This window comes from Neolamprologus multifasciatus, chromosome 3, assembly GCF_963576455.1.
Source record: "Neolamprologus multifasciatus chromosome 3, fNeoMul1.2, whole genome shotgun sequence".
Classification (NCBI taxonomy): Eukaryota; Metazoa; Chordata; class Actinopteri; order Cichliformes; family Cichlidae; genus Neolamprologus; species Neolamprologus multifasciatus.
The window spans coordinates 4,459,727-4,480,390 of NC_140441.1; the positions used below are offsets into that span (position 1 = coordinate 4,459,727).

General features: G+C 40.8%; 1 protein-coding gene across 2 annotated transcripts in view; it reads right to left on the minus strand.

Moving 5' to 3' along the window:
• Window positions 1–3,835: 3,835 nt before the first annotated feature.
• LOC146521164 (protein NLRC3-like) overlaps window positions 3,836–20,664 on the minus strand; it is a 482,659-nt gene continuing 465,830 nt past the window's right edge. The window contains exons 2-8 of one of the 2 annotated variants that reach the window (XM_085154290.1): window positions 17,837–17,968; window positions 17,651–17,752; window positions 17,019–17,085; window positions 16,652–16,856; window positions 14,710–16,495; window positions 5,705–5,751; window positions 3,836–5,550 (exon numbers count right to left, since the gene is read on the minus strand). In XM_085154290.1, coding sequence (XP_085010416.1) covers window positions 5,018–5,550; window positions 5,705–5,751; window positions 14,710–16,495; window positions 16,652–16,856; window positions 17,019–17,085; window positions 17,651–17,752; window positions 17,837–17,925 — 2,829 coding nt within the window. In that variant the 5' untranslated portion in view covers window positions 17,926–17,968 and the 3' untranslated portion in view covers window positions 3,836–5,017. The remainder of the gene's footprint in view (window positions 5,551–5,704; window positions 5,752–14,709; window positions 16,496–16,651; window positions 16,857–17,018; window positions 17,086–17,650; window positions 17,753–17,836; window positions 17,969–20,664) is intronic. The other variant, XM_085154291.1, reaches the window with a different exon arrangement.

Here is a 20,664-nt window from a genome sequence, read left to right on the forward strand (position 1 = left end):
TGTTTTGTTGCTTTAATTAATTTATTATTAACAATAATATACAATTATGCACAAAAAGAATTACTGATGAAAACAAGGTTTTTATTTATATATGTTTATATATAAATATATTCGGTGGCCCCTAGAGACAAAACACATTTCTAGCGTTAACTGAACTTCCAAAACAGAGCTACTAGATCACTTAAATTACACAATTGAAAGCATGTGTGTATTGTTTGTGTATTTATACACAAGCACTCACATATATTCAAATAATTTAAAAAAATGTTCATTTACCTGTTATTACCACACACCAAATTCGGTCGTTGGTACTTGCTGGCTTGTGTAGCCACTAGGTAACAAAAGCTCAACACTGCGCCCTAGCATCCTGGAGCACTTCTGTTGTCTTTTGTACATGTTTTGGAGTTCGTACGTGCTTCTGAGTTTGTACGTGCTTCTGAGTTTTTACGTGCTTCAGGGTTTATACGTGTTTTGGAGCTTTTATGTGTTTTGGAGTTTGTACATGTTTTGAAGTTGTGTTTTGTCTCTAGGGGCCACCATAAATATACTTTTATTTATTCACTCCACATAAAATTTAATTAATACATCATATAAAACAAAAATCAACTATTTACATTTCAACTTTTAACTATTTAAATTTTCAGCTTTTTCAATTAAATATAAATTAAAATATGAAAACAAAAAGATGCATATTCTCTGCCATATGGACCTGCATGAATAAACTTTCTGAATCCTTTATCATCTGCAACTAAAAATAGTTGTGGATGATTACTATACCTTTCTAATGTGATGTTGTTGTCCCTGGCTCTCTTTCTCTCTCCCTCCCGCTCTGTTCCTGTGCTACTGAGTGTAACTACCGCCCCTCCCCCCTCTTCCCAGCGCAAAGCACAAGGCTCGCGTGCGGAGTGAAGCGGGAATAAGTGCGAGAGAGAGAGTGAGAGAAAGAAAAAAACCCCCCACGGCTCGCATCGTTCACTTCAAAGAGTCGGCTCTAAGAGCCGTTTCATTTGCGAATGACACATCACTAGTACCAAACGAAGACGTCAGGCTTGGATAGCAGCGGTGAGACGAGCTGATATCGAGTTCTCTGCCATCATTTTTTGTTGGTGTGCTCCCGACATTTTCATTCCGGTAAGTTCTAAAGAAATTCATATTGCTCTTTATAGGCTTTTAGTTTTATTTTCAATGTGCTGAGGTCATAGAAAATCAGAACAAAAAGCCTAATGTGTGATGCAGCAGAACTATGTTCTGTTTATGGAGTAGCTTATCGGTGACAACTCCTCCAGAGTAGCATTTGCCTTTTGTGCGGACGGCTCCTTTTTCTCCTTTTCACTGCAGACGATGTGTTTACGTTTTCCTCTGGAGCAAATTTTGGGGCAGCTGCTGAGGAGAAGTCAATGTTATGTGCAACCTTTGGCTGTATCTTGGTCATATGGTCAACGTACTCCCAACGTGGAGGCTTAAAAATGGCCAAATCTTGTACCCAACCATTTGTGAATTAGATGTGCGCCTCCAGGGATTTATAATTCCGAAAATGATTCGCCGTGTATGTGCTGACTCCACAGACAAGGTACGAGAAGGTATCAGGGTAGTACAATGGCGATAGGTCTTCAGGGTTTCTACTCCACTGCCGTATTTCATACGGGTCCACATTACCAATGCATGCTATTTTTTTCAAGTTCCGTCTCACATTTTAGACCTATCTCTAAGCTTCCCTTCCCAAGTAAGATCCTGGAGGGGATTGTACATACCCAGCTGATGAAATACCTGATTGAGTCACAACTGTGTGAGGTCTTTTTAAATCTGGTTTTAAGCCCTTTCACAGTACGGAGACAGCTCTTGTCAAAGTTATGAATGACATTCTTGTTGTAACTGATCGTGGTAAATATGCTGTGCTTGTCTTATTGGACATGACAGCTGCATTTGACAGAGTTGATCACGATCTTCTGATTTCCCGCTAACACCACTGGGTGGAAATTTCAAATATGGCACTGTCATGGATAAAGTCATACCCTTTAAACACCTGGATACCTGTGCCTGTCAATCTTTGCTTGCTTGACAGTGACGTTAAACGGTGGATGGCAAATAACTTTTTAAATTATCCATTTTATGATTTAATGATCATAAAACAGAAGCAATTTTATTTGGCCCACATTGCTCTATTGTTTCTCCAGATGCTGATTTCGGTGTTTTGACCTCCCATCTGAAAAGTTCAATCGTAAATCTTGGGCAAATTTGGAGATGAAAGTGGAAATGTGCAGATTACAGTCAAAATGCCACAGCTGCTCTACCCTTTACAAAATGCCTTATGTAGATGAGTTAGGGAAACAAACTGATCAGCTGTCTAGTGATACAACATCCATCCTCTTTATTGCACGAGGACAGAACCATCGATAACCTTCCAGCTGTCCATGACCAGCCATTTCATTTTCTACAAATCCGCCCAACTCTTCCATGTTTGTTTTTTGTTTTTTTTCTACATCATCTTTTCAACGTCCTTATACTGATAACCACACTGTGTTTATGAGCTGAAAGAAAAATAATTTCCTTGCAACTAAAACCAATTCTGAAGTAGGATTTCTCCAACTCAGAGGGAACAGCAACCGTGGCAATTTGTCCTGAAACAACAACTGTAATCTCCACATTTCCACTTTATTCTCAAAATGATCAATAATATTTGTTTTCTTAATGTGGTCCTAATACTTCTTGGTATGGTTCTATATCTAAGATACATCAATAAAAAAGAAAGTGCGCTGTCTGTCTCCTGCTGTGCCTGTAAATATAGAGACCCAGAGCTCAGCAGCTCTCCAGACGTGTGTCTAGTCTGATTTACAGCTCTGTAAATGTATTCCTGCTCAGATACTGTGTCCAAACTCACATTTGATTATTAAATGTCAACTCCCACGAAAATAAGACCTTTTGTTTATTATTAATGATCTAATGAGTGAAAATGAATCAGATTGAATGTTTCTTGTGTAAACCTGGCTCACAGAGGATGGTGTCCCAGTTAGAAATTAAACCTGACCCCCAAACATAGGTTCTTTCCAAGCTGTGAGACACCATCAGAAAAGTGGAGGCATTGGAGTTCTTCACTCAAACCAACCTGTGTGTAAAATGATGGACCTCGCTACTTTGACTTCATTTGAATACTTAGCTGCTGATTTACACATGAATTTGAATGAATGAATTGAATGAATCATTTACACATGAAACAAAGTATCCTCACTATCCTGTCCTCACTATTAGAAAAGCACCAAGACAAACAGATTGCCTTCAAGATCAAAATAATATATTTGATATCAAACTTGATTCTGAGTATGATGATGATAGAGTGGTTAAACTGATTCAAGTGACTCTTTTCTCCAATGCAGAACAACAGATTTTATTGAAAACTCAGAGATTTTTCAAGCTGTTTCCTGGAGCAGGATCCTGAAAAATTAGAAAAAGCAGATTTAAAAACACTTCATGTCATCTGTGTTCATGAAAATGACATCATGCAGTATATCTTCTCACTAGCAGAGGGCCACAAATCACCATCAGTGACGAATTCAAGGAGATGTTAGTGTCTTTTTCAGCCATGGAGCATCCACACTGTTTTAAGAGGGTTAGACAGAAAATAAAAGCAAAAACCATGCAAATGTTCTCTTAATGTGAAAATATACTCATTTTGAGAGCTTTCTTCCTTTCCTATTTCAAAAGCAAGTGAGCACATTTGGAGAGGTTGGCTTAAAAAATGTAAAAAAAAAAGAGAAATATAACATTTGGATTCTGTACATCCTCTGCTATGATTTGTCAGTCAGCTAAACTCCTTCCCCACATTAAGACTCTAATGACACAGTTCCTGGTTCAAAGGTTTATTGACAAAGGGAAAGCTGAAACTGCAACATACAGTTCAAGGCATATGTACAGATAAAATGATGAAAATAAAATAACCACTTTTTTAATACAAGTCAACATATATTCCTACAATATTTATGTGAATTTCTTCCATTTCTAACACACATATAAATATTAAATTATGATTTTAAACAACTCTTGCTGTAATTAATTGCTTGCACCTCTATTTTGTTTTTCCGATTGCCCTTTAACTAACTCAGTGATCGATTGCTAGTATAAATTGTAGGAGATTGTTTTTTTTTTTATCATTATACTTAGAGAAAATTACCTTACTTCAACAAGAATGATCCATACATGAGCATAAAAAATAAAACAACTCTGTATATACATACATACCCACAAAGCCACCAAAGGCAATGGATGTATCCGGACAAAGCTGGATTTAACTAGCTGAGTACAACCTTTCTCCTCAATTTACTGACTACCTTCTTGTTTGCTTATGACATAATTTCCTATTACAGATTAGATTTTAAGGTGGTGCAAGTCAGTTCTGATTACATATTTAACATGTAAGAAATTAAAATAATATACCCACCATCTACCTTAAACTGACTTTTCTTTTAATATCATATATCAATAATAGTTTGGGTGTTCGCTCAGACACATGAAAAATTAGAGGGAACATTGATGTCGACCCCCCACTAAAGATCTCAGTCAGTAAGCGTGAAACATATAAACCTGCTTTCATTTTCAAATGTTGAGCTTCCAACAATGAGTGAAACAGTAAGAGCATGTGGAGAGTTTGAAAACATCCCATTAAGAAAGAGAAATCAAACATTTAGATTCATTTTAATGAGCTCAGACTTGTTGAAAATGCAGAGGAGCTGGTTGTGAACTGAGCTTCAGAGAAACACAACATACTGAGATTCACTGTGAAGTTTTGAGTGGAAAAAGACATTAAACAACATGTGGATCCTGGAATAATGGGAGCTTCCATCTTTAAAGGACTGAAGAGGAAGAAGTTCACAAGGAATCATTTAGAAGAGTTTCAAACATCAACTGATTGAATCCATGAATCTGGAAACGTGTTTGTGAGTGAAAGAGACAGAATTGTACAGACTGAACTATCTGTTCAACAGTCAGAGTGTTTCTCTAACAGGAGACACTCTTTACACCCCACTCAGCACAGGGACACTGAGGCACCAGGAGACCAGAGCCAAAATCCAGGATAGAGAGTTTCAGTGAATGTGGTGTTGAAAGTGTGGAGGTGGATCAGAGTGTCAGAGGAGACTCTGTAGAAGGACAGAGTGCCAGCAGGACAGTCCACATACACTGCTGCTCTGTTAGAGACAGAGGAGGAGGAGGAGGAGATGGATGTGTGGCTGTTATTGTGACAGATATAAAGAGGACCATCCTCAGAGCAGATAAGACTCCAGGAATGATCGTTCCATCCAAATGCGCAGTCCTTACTGACTCCTTTCCTTCTGATTCTTCTGTAACTCACTGATATCTCAACTGTTTCTTTCCACTCGACCTCCCAGTAACAGCGACCAGTCAGACCATTTCTACACAGCAGCTGTTCACAAACATCAAATCTGTCTGGATGATCAGGATATGACTGAACCTCCTCCACACGTGTCACCTTCCTGTTGTTGTCAGACAGTTTGAGGTGTGTGTGTACTGTGTTTGTGTCGATTGTGAGTTGACAGGAATCTGATGGAGAGAACAAACACAATCCAGCTGCAGTTATTGATCCATCATCTGTTCATTGATTGACACTTTGATGATGACTCCTGACATCAGAATGATAAAGATGGTTGAATGTGTGCTGCTTTGTTTACATGAATCACAATAAAAACACACTTACACTTCCTCAGACCTGGTCTCAACCATTGTACTCCAGCAGGCTCCACCCTGAAAGGAGGAGGAGGGTCAGAGCAGCACAGTCAGCATGTACACATGGACATTACATGGCTCTCATACACATACTGTTAGACACTGTATAAAAGGCCCCAAAGTTCATAGAATAGTTTTATTGGTGTTTATAAGTTTATTTGCAGTTCATTTAATATTCAGTCTTCTGTCAGTTTGGGCCAGCCCACCGTCTAGTGACATCATCCGGTTAGTAAGGTGAGCAGTTTAATGTTGGATGAGCAGTGTTGGTCCGGAGGGAGTGCACTTAGGGTTGCCAACCATCCCTTAAAAAACGGAATCGTCCCGTATTTAGAAACAAAAGTACACGTCCCGTATTGAGCTAATAAGGGACGCACTTTATCCCGTAATACAGTGAGAATCAAAAGTAGTCTATAACTTTTAATGGAATTAACGCTTTGTTTGAAAACATAATTCCCAGCCCCTCTCCTGCTTTGTGACCAATGAGCTGACAGCACACTTATGACAATTCGAGTATGACAATTCAGATTACCGCTCATCTCATTGGTTGAGGAAAGGTCGCTTACGGAGAAAATACCGGAAGACAACAGATGACCACAACAAAAAGCATGGCCAACAGGGAAACAAACGCCGACACTGCGGTGCAAGTCTCGGACGACAGTACACCTGAAGCTGGGCAAACACTGTGCGATTTTCAAACTGCACGATTGGCTCGCATGGGTTGGCTCGGGTTATAAGTTCATAGGTCACGATGCAGGGTCTCACACTATATGGCCTGATGCTCTGATGCAACCTGAGTGCTCACCCTGTGCCTCCATAAAATGAAGGTTATAACCAATGTTCCCTCTAATTTTTCATGTGTCTGAGCAAACACACAAACTCCCTGAGCGATCCCTTGGACCACTGTGAGCAACATCAGACGTGTGCACTGTGGTCACGCCAGCATCGAATCCATCCAAGTAACATGTTTATTAAAATAATAAAATTACAGCATTTACATTTATGTTAGACTACTTTTAATTAACTGCTTTAGTCCACTTACAATGAAAATTAAAAAAATAAAAATCTTGTTCATGACCTGTGTAGTATGTTAACACTAGTGGAAGTAAAAATAACTTGAACTCCAATTTTGAAAACACAATTATTTTTTTTTTAAATAAAGCTCTGACTTATTATGAGTCTGAGTCACTCACACAGACACACCACCACCATCAACTTTGCTAAATTGCTAATGAAAAACATTGATCAGGCAGCTGTGATTGAGTAGCAGTGTAAATCGAACTATTTTCACGGTTGTTGTGGTCGTGATAATTTTGTGAGGCCACATCGAAAAGGCTCGAATGAGCTTTCCAAAGTTCTACAAGTTGTGCCTCCATCGCTTGTGTCCAGATCACACGCTGCACAGCCGTGCTGCTCCGTCTTTTTCACCGACATTTACGTGTTTGCGCGTGAGCAGTGTGAGCGGCTGCGGTGACACCCTCACGAGCGATTGATGATCGGGACCTGGTCGTGAGGTGTTAATCGCTTCTCGTTACCCCACGTATATAACACGATGCACGATGAAGGCCAAAATCGGGCCGATCACCAAATCGGTCGCACGACTCAAAAATCGGCTCAAAATGGGCCAAAAATCGCACAGTGTAAGCCCAGCATTAGACCAGCAATGTTTTTTCCCCTCAGAGAAAGAAAAAAAGGCTGCAAAAGTACAGGAAGTAATGGGAAAAGGAAAACACCTGGCTGGAAAAGTGCACGATAACACCTATAAAGCGCACTGCACTGTGTGCCGGTGCACTTTTTCCATAGGCATGCTTCTAATGGTGGGCACATGAAGAACATGAGGGGAATGAAAGCTCGGGGAACCCTTAACCAATTTTTCGTCCACCAGGCCACGGCAGAAGCAGATATGGTATGTAAACACTGGTTTGTTTTTTTAAACCCTCTGGTTAAGGTTAATATGGGCATGTGCAGTGAATATCAGCGCTATGTGGCCAGAAGTGTGGTAATATAATTTATTTGATGAGTTATGATGCGTAATCATGGGAACAAGCGGGTTTACAAACGGTAGAAGCTGATTAGCATTAGAAAAGCTGAAATAATGCCTCAACTGAAGCCAATTGTACTAAAAGCACTATATGCACTGTTACAAGAATGTTTTTCGTTCTATTGTTTTCTATTAATTTATATAATTTTAAGTTATATAAAGGACAGAGTTCTTTTAAAGAAAGATTTACTTATATTCTCAAAAGTTAAGCATGACAGGCTTCTGTTTAAGTAAGAGACCTGTTTTATTGTGTTAATGTTGTCATTTTGAGCTAAAAATAAATGGCTTAATGTTCATTTGTTTCCCATGTGTTTATATCACAAAGAATATGCATCTACTTAAATCAAATTCAAGTCAAATGGTTAAAGAAATAATTTCATACACACAAAAAAGAGCTACAAAATTCACCACACTGGGAAGGGTGAAAACAACTGGGTTGCCCGGACCACGAGGTGTCCCTTATTTATTTTTCAGGGAGTTGGCAACCCTAGGTGCACTGATTCCAGGGAGATGTTATGTGTGCGTGAATGACAAGTGAGTTTTGGCCTGTGTTCTATTTTGCCTTTGTTTGTGTCAGTACTGTAGTATGTTACCATTTAGGAGCTAATGTAGTCCATAGTTGGAGCGGTAGGCCACGCATGCAACGGGTGAGTTCACCCTCATTTCATATGCTAATTTATGTTATTAGCTTATCCCGGTTTAGCTTTGTTGATGCATGTACGGTCGCTCGTAATGTCCATAATGTCATTCCTGCGTTATCAGACCTTCTGTGTACAATTAGGTACGAGGATTAATAAAATAGCGATCGTAGTTTGACCGGAAGGATCGCGTTCCCGCTTACCGTTCACATTAAGAGCATTACGGGTGATTATAATGGGCTTTTATTCATTTTTTTTATTTAACGCTTTTATTTTGTACAACTGCCGGAAGTAGTTCCTATGTCCCCACGGTAACTTAATCTCGCACTAATGCAGTTTAATTGCATAGTGTGAGCAGTTTGAAGTGTACTAAATTGTTCTGATCTATATATAGGATTATATTAACTATATTGTATTATGTCTATATTTGAGTATTTTACTTCTCTATTCTGTTTATTTATCTTTTATTTGTATTGTTTACTTCCTTTGTAGAAAACAACACACATATGGGCTGTGTTTACAGCCCCAGAAATTGAGTGGTGACAATAAAGTGTCTCAAACGGTACCTCAAGCTCCCTTCTTCCGTCATACTCTGGGACAATTTGGCCTTAAGTGGTGTTCTGGCCGACACACCAGGGTGACCGTAGTGCTCAAAGACTGAATCAGTGCCACAGCCGTGCCTATCTTTGATATCTCCGCTATAGACACTGATAAAGAAACAGTCCAACATTTTCACAAATACACTTCAGTTCATACGTGGATCAAACTGCTGATGATTTCGAGTGGCTAAAGTCTACCGGCTCGGACATTGTCTGGATCGACAAGGCCAAAATCAAGGTGGTACGGAGGGAGGTTAGCCAACTACCGAAGCTGCAAAAAGGTGCAATAATAAAAGTGCCTAAGAAGTACAGCAAGCTGTGCATACCAGGGGAAACTGCCTTGCAAAGACTCACAACCTTCACCAGCCTCTTGAACTCAAAATCTTGCCAAGTATATTTGTCTTATTTTTGAGTCAAAATTATTTCATTACACATAAAAGAGAAAACAATCAGCTAAAGTGCAACATTTCAGTAGGCTAAAGGAACTTGTTTCAGGACAGTGAATCTTAAAGCTAAAATATCTTGTATTAAGTGAAAAAATCTGCCAGTGAAACAAGTGAAAATACTACAGAATAATTTTCCTAATGTTGTCAGTGGGTTCCCTTTGCAAGTTCGAAAAAAAAGTCACTCTTTGTTCAGCTTTCCCTAAATCAGTTAGTTACAGTGGCATGCAAAAGTATTGGGCCCCCTTGGACTTTCCCACATTTTGTCACATTACAGCCACAAACATGAATCCATTTTATTGGAATTCAACGTGAAAGACCAATACAAAGTGGTGTACACGTGAGAAGTGGAACGAAAATCATACATGATTCCAAACATTTTTTACAAATAAATAACTGCAAAGTGGGGTGTGCATAATTATTCAGCCCCCTTTAGTCTGAGTGATGTCAGTACAAATACAGCTGCTCTCTGACGGCCTCAGAGGTTGTCTAAGAGAATATTGAGAGCAACAACACCATGAAGTCCAAAGAACACACCAGACAGGTCAGGGAAGTGATGGCCAAATGAAGCTTTCTGAAGCACTGAAGCTTGTATTGAAAAACGGTTCATTACTCGAGGCTTTTCAACACAGTCCTCTGTGGTGACATCTTGTGGCCAAAAATATGAAGAGCAGTTTGAATCCACAGAATAAAACCAACTGCTTCATAATGATTGCCCACTCTACAGAGTGGAATTCTGTCTGATATTGGGCCGCTGTTGTGTTGCTTTGAACGTGTATTTTTTCGTGTTAAAAAAAATGTGGTTTATTTGTTTAATAAATAATTTTGACCAGTAAACTTTCCTTGTTTAAGCATGCACTATGGTGTGGTCTTTCTTTGCTTGTGACTTCTTGATGTTGGTAAATGCAATATTTGAAAAATACCACATTACATATAACATACATATAATAATGCACATTATGGAGTATGCTTCTGCTGTGAGGTCCTGCCTCCATGTACTTATGCAATTAATTGCTAGATGGGTGTATTTAGAAATAATATTATATTAGGGAACTTTTTCTATACATATTTTTGACCTGGGGGTAGAATTGATTGTGAACTGGAAGGGAAAATGCTTATGAACTTGCAAATTAAAAACATGATGCATTTAAGGTAACCCTTTTTCATTTTTATTTAAGAAGAGAATTTGTTCCACTGTGCGATGGCCGAACCTGTTCCTTTTCGTGGAGATCATTTCTCCTGCCTTAAGGAAAATCCCTTCACGTGGAACAGAGGAGGCTGGAGTGCAGAGAAACTGGTAGAGATGCAGTTATACAGTCTACCTGGGCCCCACCAACTATCAGCTAAAGAGAATAAATAAATTAAATTGCTGCACATTTTGTAGACTAACATTTTAAGATTATTTTAAAAATACAATATATATTTTTATAACATTAAATGTTACGAGTCAAATGGAAGTCTTTCTAAAGTTATTTAATTATATTTATATTTTGAAAAGCAGATTTTTGACATTTTAAGTTTTTCCTGTTTTCAGATATAATAAACAAGCACAAAACAAAAGCAAACAGCCAGAACACAAAGATGGAAAACCCACCCGATTGACCAAAATCAACTCAAAATACTCCCACACAACAGAACCTCTTCTATTCCTCGCTGGCTCCAAATCTCTCAGAAGAATGATCAGTGGTTTGCTATCTGTCACCATCAAAACACTCCACAAATCCCGCGAATGATTCACCTGCTTATAATCCAGTGAATCAGATACCGAAGCAGTTAGGCTCTAAATGAAGCTTCGGACGTCACTGATCACGTGACTCTGGCAAAACAAATCAAGCTTCGACACAGTGCTTCTGAAGCAGTGTGTTGATTTACAGTGGGGCAAAAAAGTATTTAGTCAGCCACCGATTGTGCAAGTTCCCCCACTTAAAATGATGACAGAGGTCAGTAATTTGCACCAGAGGTACACTTCAACTGTGAGAGACAGAATGTGAAAAAAAAAATCCATGAATTCACATGGTAGGATTTGTAAAGAATTTATTCGTAAATCAGGGTGGAAAATAAGTATTTGGTCACCTCAAACAAAGAAAATCCCTGGCTCTCACAGACCTGTAACGTCTTCTGTAAGAAGCTTTTCTGTCCCCCACTCGTTACCTGTATGAATGGCACCTGTTTGACCTCATCATCTGTATAAAAGACACCTGTCCACAGCCTCAACCAGTCAGACTCCAAACTCCGCCATGGCCAAGACCAAAGAGCTTTCGAAGGACACCAGGAAAAGAATTGTAGACCTGCACCAGACTGGGAAGAGTGAATCTACAATAGGCAAGCAGCTTGGTGTGAAAAAATCAACTGTGGGAGCAATCATCAGAAAATGGAAGACATACAAGACCACTGATAATCTCCCTCGATCTGGGGCTCCACGCAAGATCTCATCCCGTGGGGTCAAAATGATCATGAGAACGGTGAGCAAAGATCCCAGAACCACACGGGGGGACCTGGTGAATGACCTGCAGAGAGCTGGGACCAAAGTAACAAAGGTCACCATCAGTAACACACTACAACGGCAGGGAATCAAATCCCGCAGTGCCAGACGTGTTCCGCTGCTGAAGCCAGTGCATGTCCAGGCCCGTCTGAAGTTTGCCAGAGAGCACATGGATGATACAGCAGAGGATTGGGAGAATGTCATGTGGTCAGATGAAACCAAAGTAGAACTTTTTGGTATAAACTCAACTCGTCGTGTTTGGAGGAAGAAGAATACTGAGTTGCATTCCAAGAACACCATACCTACTGTGAAGCATGGGGGTGGAAACATCATGCTATGGGGCTGTTTTTCTGCCAAGGGGACAGGACGACTGATCCGTGTTAAGGACAGAATGAATGGGGCCAAGTATCGTGAGATTTTGAGCCAAAACCTCCTTCCATCAGTGAGAACTTTGAAGATGAAACGAGGCTGGGTCTTCCAACATGACAATGATCCAAAACACACCGCCCGGGCAACAAAGGAGTGGCTCCGTAAGAAGCATTTGAAAGTCCTGGAGTGGCCTAGCCAGTCTCCAGACCTCAACCCCATAGAAAATCTGTGGCAGGAGTTGAAAGTCCGTGTTGCTCGGCGACAGCCCCAAAACATCACTGCTCTTGAGAAGATCTGCATGGAGGAATGGGCCAAAATACCAGCTACTGTGTGTGCAAACCTGGTAAAGACCTATAGTAAACGTTTGACCTCTGTTATTGCCAACAAAGGTTATGTTACAAAGTATTGAGTTGTATTTTTGTTATTGACCAAATACTTATTTTCCACCCTGATTTACGAATAAATTCTTTACAAATCCTACCATGTGAATTCATGGATTGTTTTTTCACATTCTGTCTCTCACAGTTGAAGTGTACCTTTGGTGCAAATTACTGACCTCTGTCATCATTTTAAGTGGGGGAACTTGCACAATCGGTGGCTGACTAAATACTTTTTTGCCCCACTGTATTTGACACATGCACCGGAGCGTCAGCTTCAAGCGAGCCATCACTAGGTCAGGGATAAAGTTATTGAGAAATTTAAAGCATGCTTAGGCTACAAAAATATTTCCCAAGCCTTTATCATCCCACGGAGCACTGTTCAAGCCATCATTCAGAAATGGAAGGAGTACGGCACAACTGTAAACCTACCAAGACAAGGCCGTCCACCTAAACTCACAGGCTGAACAAGGAGAGCGCTGATCAGAAATGCAGCCAAGAGGCCCATGGTGACTCTGGACGAGCTGCAGAGATCTACAGCTCAGGTGGGGGAATCTGTCCATAGGACAACTATTAGTCGTGCACTGCACAAAGTTGGCCTTTATGGAAGAGTGGCAAGAAGAAAGCCATTGTTAACAGAAAACCATAAGAAGTCCTGTTTGCAGTTTGCCACAAACCATGTGGGGGACACAGCAAACATGTGGAAGAAGCTGCTCTGGTCAGATGAGACCAAAATGGAACTTTTTGGCCAAAATGCAAAACGCTATGTGTGGTGGAAAACTAACACTGCACATCACTCTGAACACTCCATCCCCACTGTCAAATATGGTGGTGGCAGCATCATGCTCTGGGGGTGCTTCTCTTCAGCAGGGACAGGGAAGCTGGTCAGAGTTGATGGGAAGATGGATGGAGCCAAATACAGGGCAATCTTGGAAGAAAACCTCTTGGAGTCTGCAAAAGACTTGAGACTGGGGCGGAGGTTCACCTTCCAGCAGGAAAAAAACCTTAAACATAAAGCCAGGGCAACAATGGAATGGTTTAAAACAAAACATATCCATGTGTTACAATGGCCCAGTCAAAGTCCAGATCTAAATCCAATTGAGAATCTTTGGCAAGATCTGAAAACTGCTGTTCACGAATGCTGTCCGTCTAATCTGACTGAGCTGGAGCTGTTTTGCAAAGAAGAATGGGCAAGGATTTCAGTGTGTAGATGTGCAAAGCTGGTAGAGACAGACCCTAAAAGGCTGGCAGCTGTAATTGCAGCAAAAGGTGGTTCTACAAAGTATTGACTCCGGGGGCTGAATAATTACGCACACCCCACTTTGCAGTTATTTATTTGTAAAAAAAATGTTTGGAATCATGTATGATTTTCGTTCCACTTCTCACGTGTACACCACTTTGTTTTGGTCTTTCACGTTGAATTCCAATAAAATTGATTCATGTTTGTGGCTGTAATGTCACAAAATGTAGAAAAGTTCAAGGGGGCCCAATACTTTTGCATGCCACTGTAACTAACTGATTTAGGGAAAGCTGAACAAAGAGTGACTTTTTTTTCGAACTTGCAAAGGGAACCCACTGACACCATTAGGAAAATTATTCTGTTCACCACAAACTGCAGAAATTGAGTAATCATACAAGTAACGCCAATTACAGCACATAAGAATGAAAATGTCTTTAACTTAGCATTGTCACAAAACATTTGGAACATGCGGAAAAACTGAATACAGACAGTGCAGTAACAGAACAATGGTTTGTTCCATATATTGCATTTTGAAGAGTTGTTTTCACTACAGGCTGGATCTGGGTGTCACTTTAATAATAATTACACCAAGGAATATTTAAGAAATTCTGAAAATTTATCCTGCTACATGAACATTCACTACTGAAATGAGTATTGACGAACACTTAAAATTTGATCCATTTTCCAGACACTAGCACCCATTACAGTTTTTTTTTAATTGTACACACCAGCTTTTTGCTTATTAGAATAAATATTAACAAAATAAAAGGATGAGAGCATCTTTACTTACAAAGATTTATTAGAGGCACTAATCACTGGCGGCAGCCTCAGAGGAGTCTCCTCTGCAGAGAATTTCTTCTGGTCAAAAAAAAGTAGGTCTTTTCTTGATGACATTAAGATGAACAGCAGAGCTGACCACTGAGCAGGAGAAAGAAGTGAGAGACTTCCTGAACTCAAGTACCGCTGAATCTCCTCCACTAAAGAACAATCATTTAGTTCATTCAGAGAGTGGAACAGATTGATGCTTTTCTCTGCAGACAGATTCTCACTGAGCTTCTTCTTGATGTACTGGACTGTTTCCTGATTGGTCTGTGAGCTACTTCCTGTCTGTGTCAGCAGACCTTGTAGGAGAGTCTGATTGGTCTGCAGTGAAAGACCCAGGAGGAAGCGGAGGAACAAGTCCAGGTGTCCATTTGGACTCTGTAAGGCCTTGTTCACAGCACTCCCATAAAAGTCTGCCTCTACAGATTCTCTTGTTTTAGACTTCTGGGAGGTTTGTTTGTCTTCCAGCAGATTTTTTCCAGAGTTGATGAAGGTCAGATGGACATGAAGAGCAGCCAGAAACTCCTGAACACTCAGATGGATGAAGCAGAACACCTTGTCCTGGTACAGTCCTCTCTCCTCTTTAAAGATCTGTGTGAACACTCCTGAGTACACCGAGGCTGCTCTGATATCGATGCCACACTCTGTCAGGTCTGATTCATAGAAGATCAGGTTTCCTTTCTGCAGGTGATCAAAAGCCAGTTTTCCCAGAGACTCAATCATCTTCCTGCTCTCTGGACTCCAGTGTGGATCTGTCTCAGCTCCTCCATCATACTTGACCTTCTTCACTTTGGCCTGAACCACCAGGAAGTGGATGTACATCGCAGTCAGGGTCTGGGGTAGCTGTCCTCCCTCTCTGGTTTCCAGCACATCCTCCAGAACTGTAGCAGTGATCCAGCAGAAGACTGGGATGTGGCACATGATGTGGAGGCTTCGTGATGTCTTGATGTGGGAGATGATCCTGCTGGCCTGCTCCTCATCTCTGAATCTCTTCCTGAAGTACTCGTCCTTCTGTGGGTCAGTGAACCCTCTGACCTCTGTCACCATGCCAACATAGTCAGGAGGGATCTGATTGGCTGCTGCAGGTCGTGTGGTTATCCAGAGGTGAGCAGAGGGAAGCAGTTTCCCCCTGATGAGGTTTATCAGCAGCACATCCACTGAGGTGGACTCTCTGGGGTCAGTTAGGATTGTAGTTTTGTGGAAGTCCAGAGGAAGTCGACACTCATCCAGACCATCAAAGATGAACACAACCAGGAAGTCTTCAAAGCTGCAGATTCCTGCTTCTTTGGTTTCAGTAAAGAAATGATGAACAAGTTCCACCAAGCTGAACTTTTCTTCTTTCAGCACATTCAGCTCTCTAAAAGTGAATGGAAATATGAACTGGATGTCCTGGTTGGCTTTGTCTTCAGCCCAGTCCAGGGTGTATTTCTGTGTTAAGACTGTTTTCCCAATTCCAGCCACTCCCTTTGTCAGCACTGTTCTGATTGGTTCATCTCTTCCAGGTGAGGCTTTAAAGATGTCTTCTTGTCTGATTGTTGTTTCTGGTCTGTCTCGTTTCCTGGATGCTGTTTCAATCTGTCTGACCTCATGTTCATCATTGACCTCTGCAGTCCCTCCCTCTGTGATGTAGAGCTCTGTGTAGATCTGATTCAGAAGGGTTGGGTTTCCTGCTTTAGCGATCCCCTCAAACACACACTGGAACTTCTTCTTCAGGCTAGATTTAAGGTTACGATGACAAGCGGCAGCTTGAAGTTCTAAATTAGAAGAAATATGTAGACTATCACGTGCAAGTGGAAACAAAGACTTAATTCCAAAAAGAATGAATCTTTAAAACCTGTTGGTCCGTCTCTTAAGACATTAGAAAATTTTCATTCATCCAAATGTTTAAATCTTTATAGAAATCCTCTTACTGCTCTGCAGACGGTCAGCCAGCTCCTCCTGCTTCATTCTCCTCAGGAAGTCCACTGTGATCTTCACAAATGCCTCTCTGCTGTTTCTCCTCTGCTCAGCATCCTGCCTCTGACTCTCTAAGCATTCTTGGTAATCTGGACTCAGAACCTTCTGGATCTTCTTCAGCTCGTTCTTCACAAAAGTGATGATGTTGTCCTCCAGCAGCTGGAACAGAATACTTTATGAATGATCCAATCAGAGTGAAATCATGGAGCCAAACATCAGATCCATGTTGGACACACTGACAATCCACTGGTCTACAAAGAGCAGCATGGAGATGACTGTGAACAGAATAGATGTAAAAGTAGTTGTTGTACATGTACAGACCATAAATATGGAGTCCAGCTGTGTTGGATGCTGGGCAGACTGATCACTGGGAACCTGCTGGTCCACTCTGTGGAGGAACCATGGACACACACACACACTTTAATTATTGAAATTTAAATTTAGCCTCTAAAAGCTGTGTTCAGTCACTTTTGCTGCTTCCCTTGTTGCATTTGTATTTGTAGTTTTGCTGTCAGAGATCAAAATGATCAATAATACAAATTACACTCCAGAGTCCTTCCACTGTTATCCTGACCACTGACACTTCTTTGTTGGGTTTTTCACTCAACAATCATTTTTGTGCTTTTCCAAAGTTAATAAAAAGTTAAAATATATCAGGAGGTCAACAACAGTTTGTTAAACTCACAGCTGAACTCTGAACATCACACTGCTGGAATCAAAAAACTACTTTCTGTTCAGCTGCTGCTTGCTGTATTTCATTAATAATTAATGAAATGATTGAAGGAATTTTTCTGCAGTCGCAGAAATTTTCATTAAACACTTCAGTTCATGAAAATGGCAGCACTGCTGAGGAGCAGGAAGTCGGCATCAGACTGAGTGAAGAGCTTTAGGACAGAGAGTTTGAGAACATCCATTTATTCACAAACACACAACAACATTTACACACACATTACCTCTCTGCTAGTCGACACACGTCTGATTTAAAGTCAATACCATAACCTTTAGACCGGTCACTCTGTAAGGACACAGAGCTGGGTGGAGGTCCAGGTGGGTTCCTGTGAATAATGATGGAGCAGTGATGTGAGTGCTGAGCTGTGACATGGAGAAGAGTCATGGACAGTTAGAGATGGTCATCTCACCTCTGAGCTTTGGTCTGGCTCTCATGTTCCCCACACAGAGTGGTTTTAGAGGGAGGGACTCCCTCCTCTCTGTCCTCACACTGATCCATGCTGCTCAATTCACATCAGCTCACACACACTTTCTACCTTCACCTGCAGAGGAAACACAAATCATTCATGTGCACATTAACTGAAATCCTCCTTTCCATCATATGTGCTGTCCAAATATCAGCTGCTTCTTTCCTGCTTCATCTCAGTGTCAGCTGAATGCAGTCAGACAGCAGTGTGAGGCAGAGGAAGCTGCCATCAGCTGCTCTACTTCTACTATCAGTCCACTAGATGGAGCCATGAACCACACACGATGCATTCGGGCCACAGCCATGCTCTACCATCAGCCACCAGGCCACAGCCAAGCTGCAGCATCAGCCACCAGGCCACAGCCAGCCTCCACCATCAGCTAGCACAGACCTTCCCAAAGTGTGAGGCCCGCCCCTGGGGGGGGGGGGGGGGGGGGCGCAGAGCCATTGCAGGGGGTCGCAGCATGAAAAAGGAAAAAAAACAACAACAACGCTTGGACACTGCTAGCATGGGGCGCCTACACAAATGCAAAGCAGGAGATGAAGCATCGCTGAATATGTTTCCAAAACAACTTCATTCTAAGCCAAAGACTAGAAAATATGGTGGAGCATGTCTGCCCTTTGGTTTCACCTGCACAAGTGCCAACGTAGGTCTCCCTGCAGGATTGGTTTTCCCTTCGTTGGGAACAGCGCTGGGCTGTTCAAATCACGGACAAACAGGATCCCACATTCTTGATTTTTAGTTCACAAACACTTGTTGTAATGACTAACTACTCCTGATATTTTGGAGATGTTTGCTCTTTAAACAGTAAAGTTACAGCGGGATATAAATAATATCAGGCTGATCCTGCCACGATTTGTTCCCCCGATTCAAATCATGGACAAACAGGATCCCACAGCTGTTTATGTTTTTAAACCCATTTTGCACAGAGAGGCATTTTTTGAAAAATGTATTGATAGCAATGTTGAATTTTATTACACAGGAAAAAAACAACTACATGTATAATAATCACACCGTGACGCCTCTGCCTTTGTAAATGGAGATACAGTAACTGTGTGTGTATGTAAGCGTGTAAAACCTGCAGACAGTCAGATTAACAGTATTTTGTCTCTATCTGCAATTCATCTCATGTAAGCAATAACGTGGCGCACAGCGTGACGTGAAAATAGCCACATATCTTTGACATTGCATGACGAACTCTGTATTCCTCGTCCACATGTAAATGCAAAAAAAAAAGGAGTTTTAAAAAAATCTCAGTTTTTGGTGATTCGAAACGCCGTTTACATGTGGACGAAACAGCTGGTTTTCAAAATCACCCGTGTAGGTGTGGACGTAGCGTAAAAGATTTAGTAGTTTATTTTCTTACTACCTGCAGATTACTTGTATTTACTTAATTGTTTACTAAATGTTTCAGGTGTGGGGGGTGTGTGTGTGGGGTGGGGGTGGGGCGGCAACATTTTTCTTTTAAAACAAAGGGGGGCCCAGTGAAAAAAGTTTGAGAACCACTGAGCTATCAGGTCCAGCTAGGCTCCACCATCAGCTAGCTGGTCCAACCAGCAGGCCACAACCAGGCTCTACCACAGGTCTACCGGGTCTACCTTTTTTTTTTCCTCTTTCAGTCAGCATGTTATACTCAGTAGCCTTTTTTTCCTTTATTGCTTTTATTGACAGCTTTTTGTCTACATGAGGTGCAGGAACAGTCTGCGGAGCAAGAGAAACCATACTTCTTACTCCTCTCAAAGGGAACAAGGTGGGATCTTACATCTTTTAGAAGCTTCTCAAACGTGATCAGCAGAGATCCAACGGATTTAACTGATTTATTTATTCCATATCACTGGTTTATTTCCCAATTCTCTTACCCCCCAAAGAGATTGGGCACTAAGAGAAATCAGTCTGTAATCCTACAAAAAAAATCTGTGAAAAGAAAATGTTTCATTGTTTTTCTGCTTCTTTTATCTGGAAATGTGCAACCTAATCCCGGTCCAGACTGCAAATGCTTAAGTACTCCTGGTGATTTTAAAACTCGAACAGGTCTTGGTATCACTCATTTAAATGTCAGAAGTCTTCTTCCCAAACTTGATTTTGTGAAAATTTGGATGAAAGAGTTAGATACTGATATTCTTATATTATCAGAAACCTGGCTTACAAAATCGATTACTGACAAAGACATTGCAATAACAGGTTATAATCTTTTCCGTTGCGACCGCCCCAGAAAGGGTGGCGGTGTTACAATTTAGGTAAAATGCAAATTCCATGTTACTGTCAATTCATCTGTATCGGTTTGTAAACAGTTTGAACTTCTTGCCCTCAAGCTCCAATTTTTCAAGGGCTATTTTATTACCATTTTGGGCTGTTATAGACCCCCCTCAGCTAGTAGTGAGGCTTTAGTTTCACTTAGTGAAGAACTATCTACTTTAGATTTTAATGAAATTGTTCTGGCCGGAGATTTCAACTGGGACTGGTCGTCCTCTGCCTCAGACAGTTTTAAATCCATGTGTGATTAATATAATCTCACACAACTAATTTACAGCACAACTCGTCCAAATCTTAAATGTCCAGAAAAGTCATCACTTATTGATTTCGTTTTAACTAAAATGCCGAGCAAGCTTTCTTTCATGATTTATGGCACTATAACTGGAGTAGAATCTACCTGATAACTGATCTTGAGCTGGCATGGAATTATTTTTATGACACTTTTATCAAAAATATAAATAAACATGCCCCCATGCGCAAATTTAGAGTAAAATGAAGAAACAACCCTTGGTTTTCTC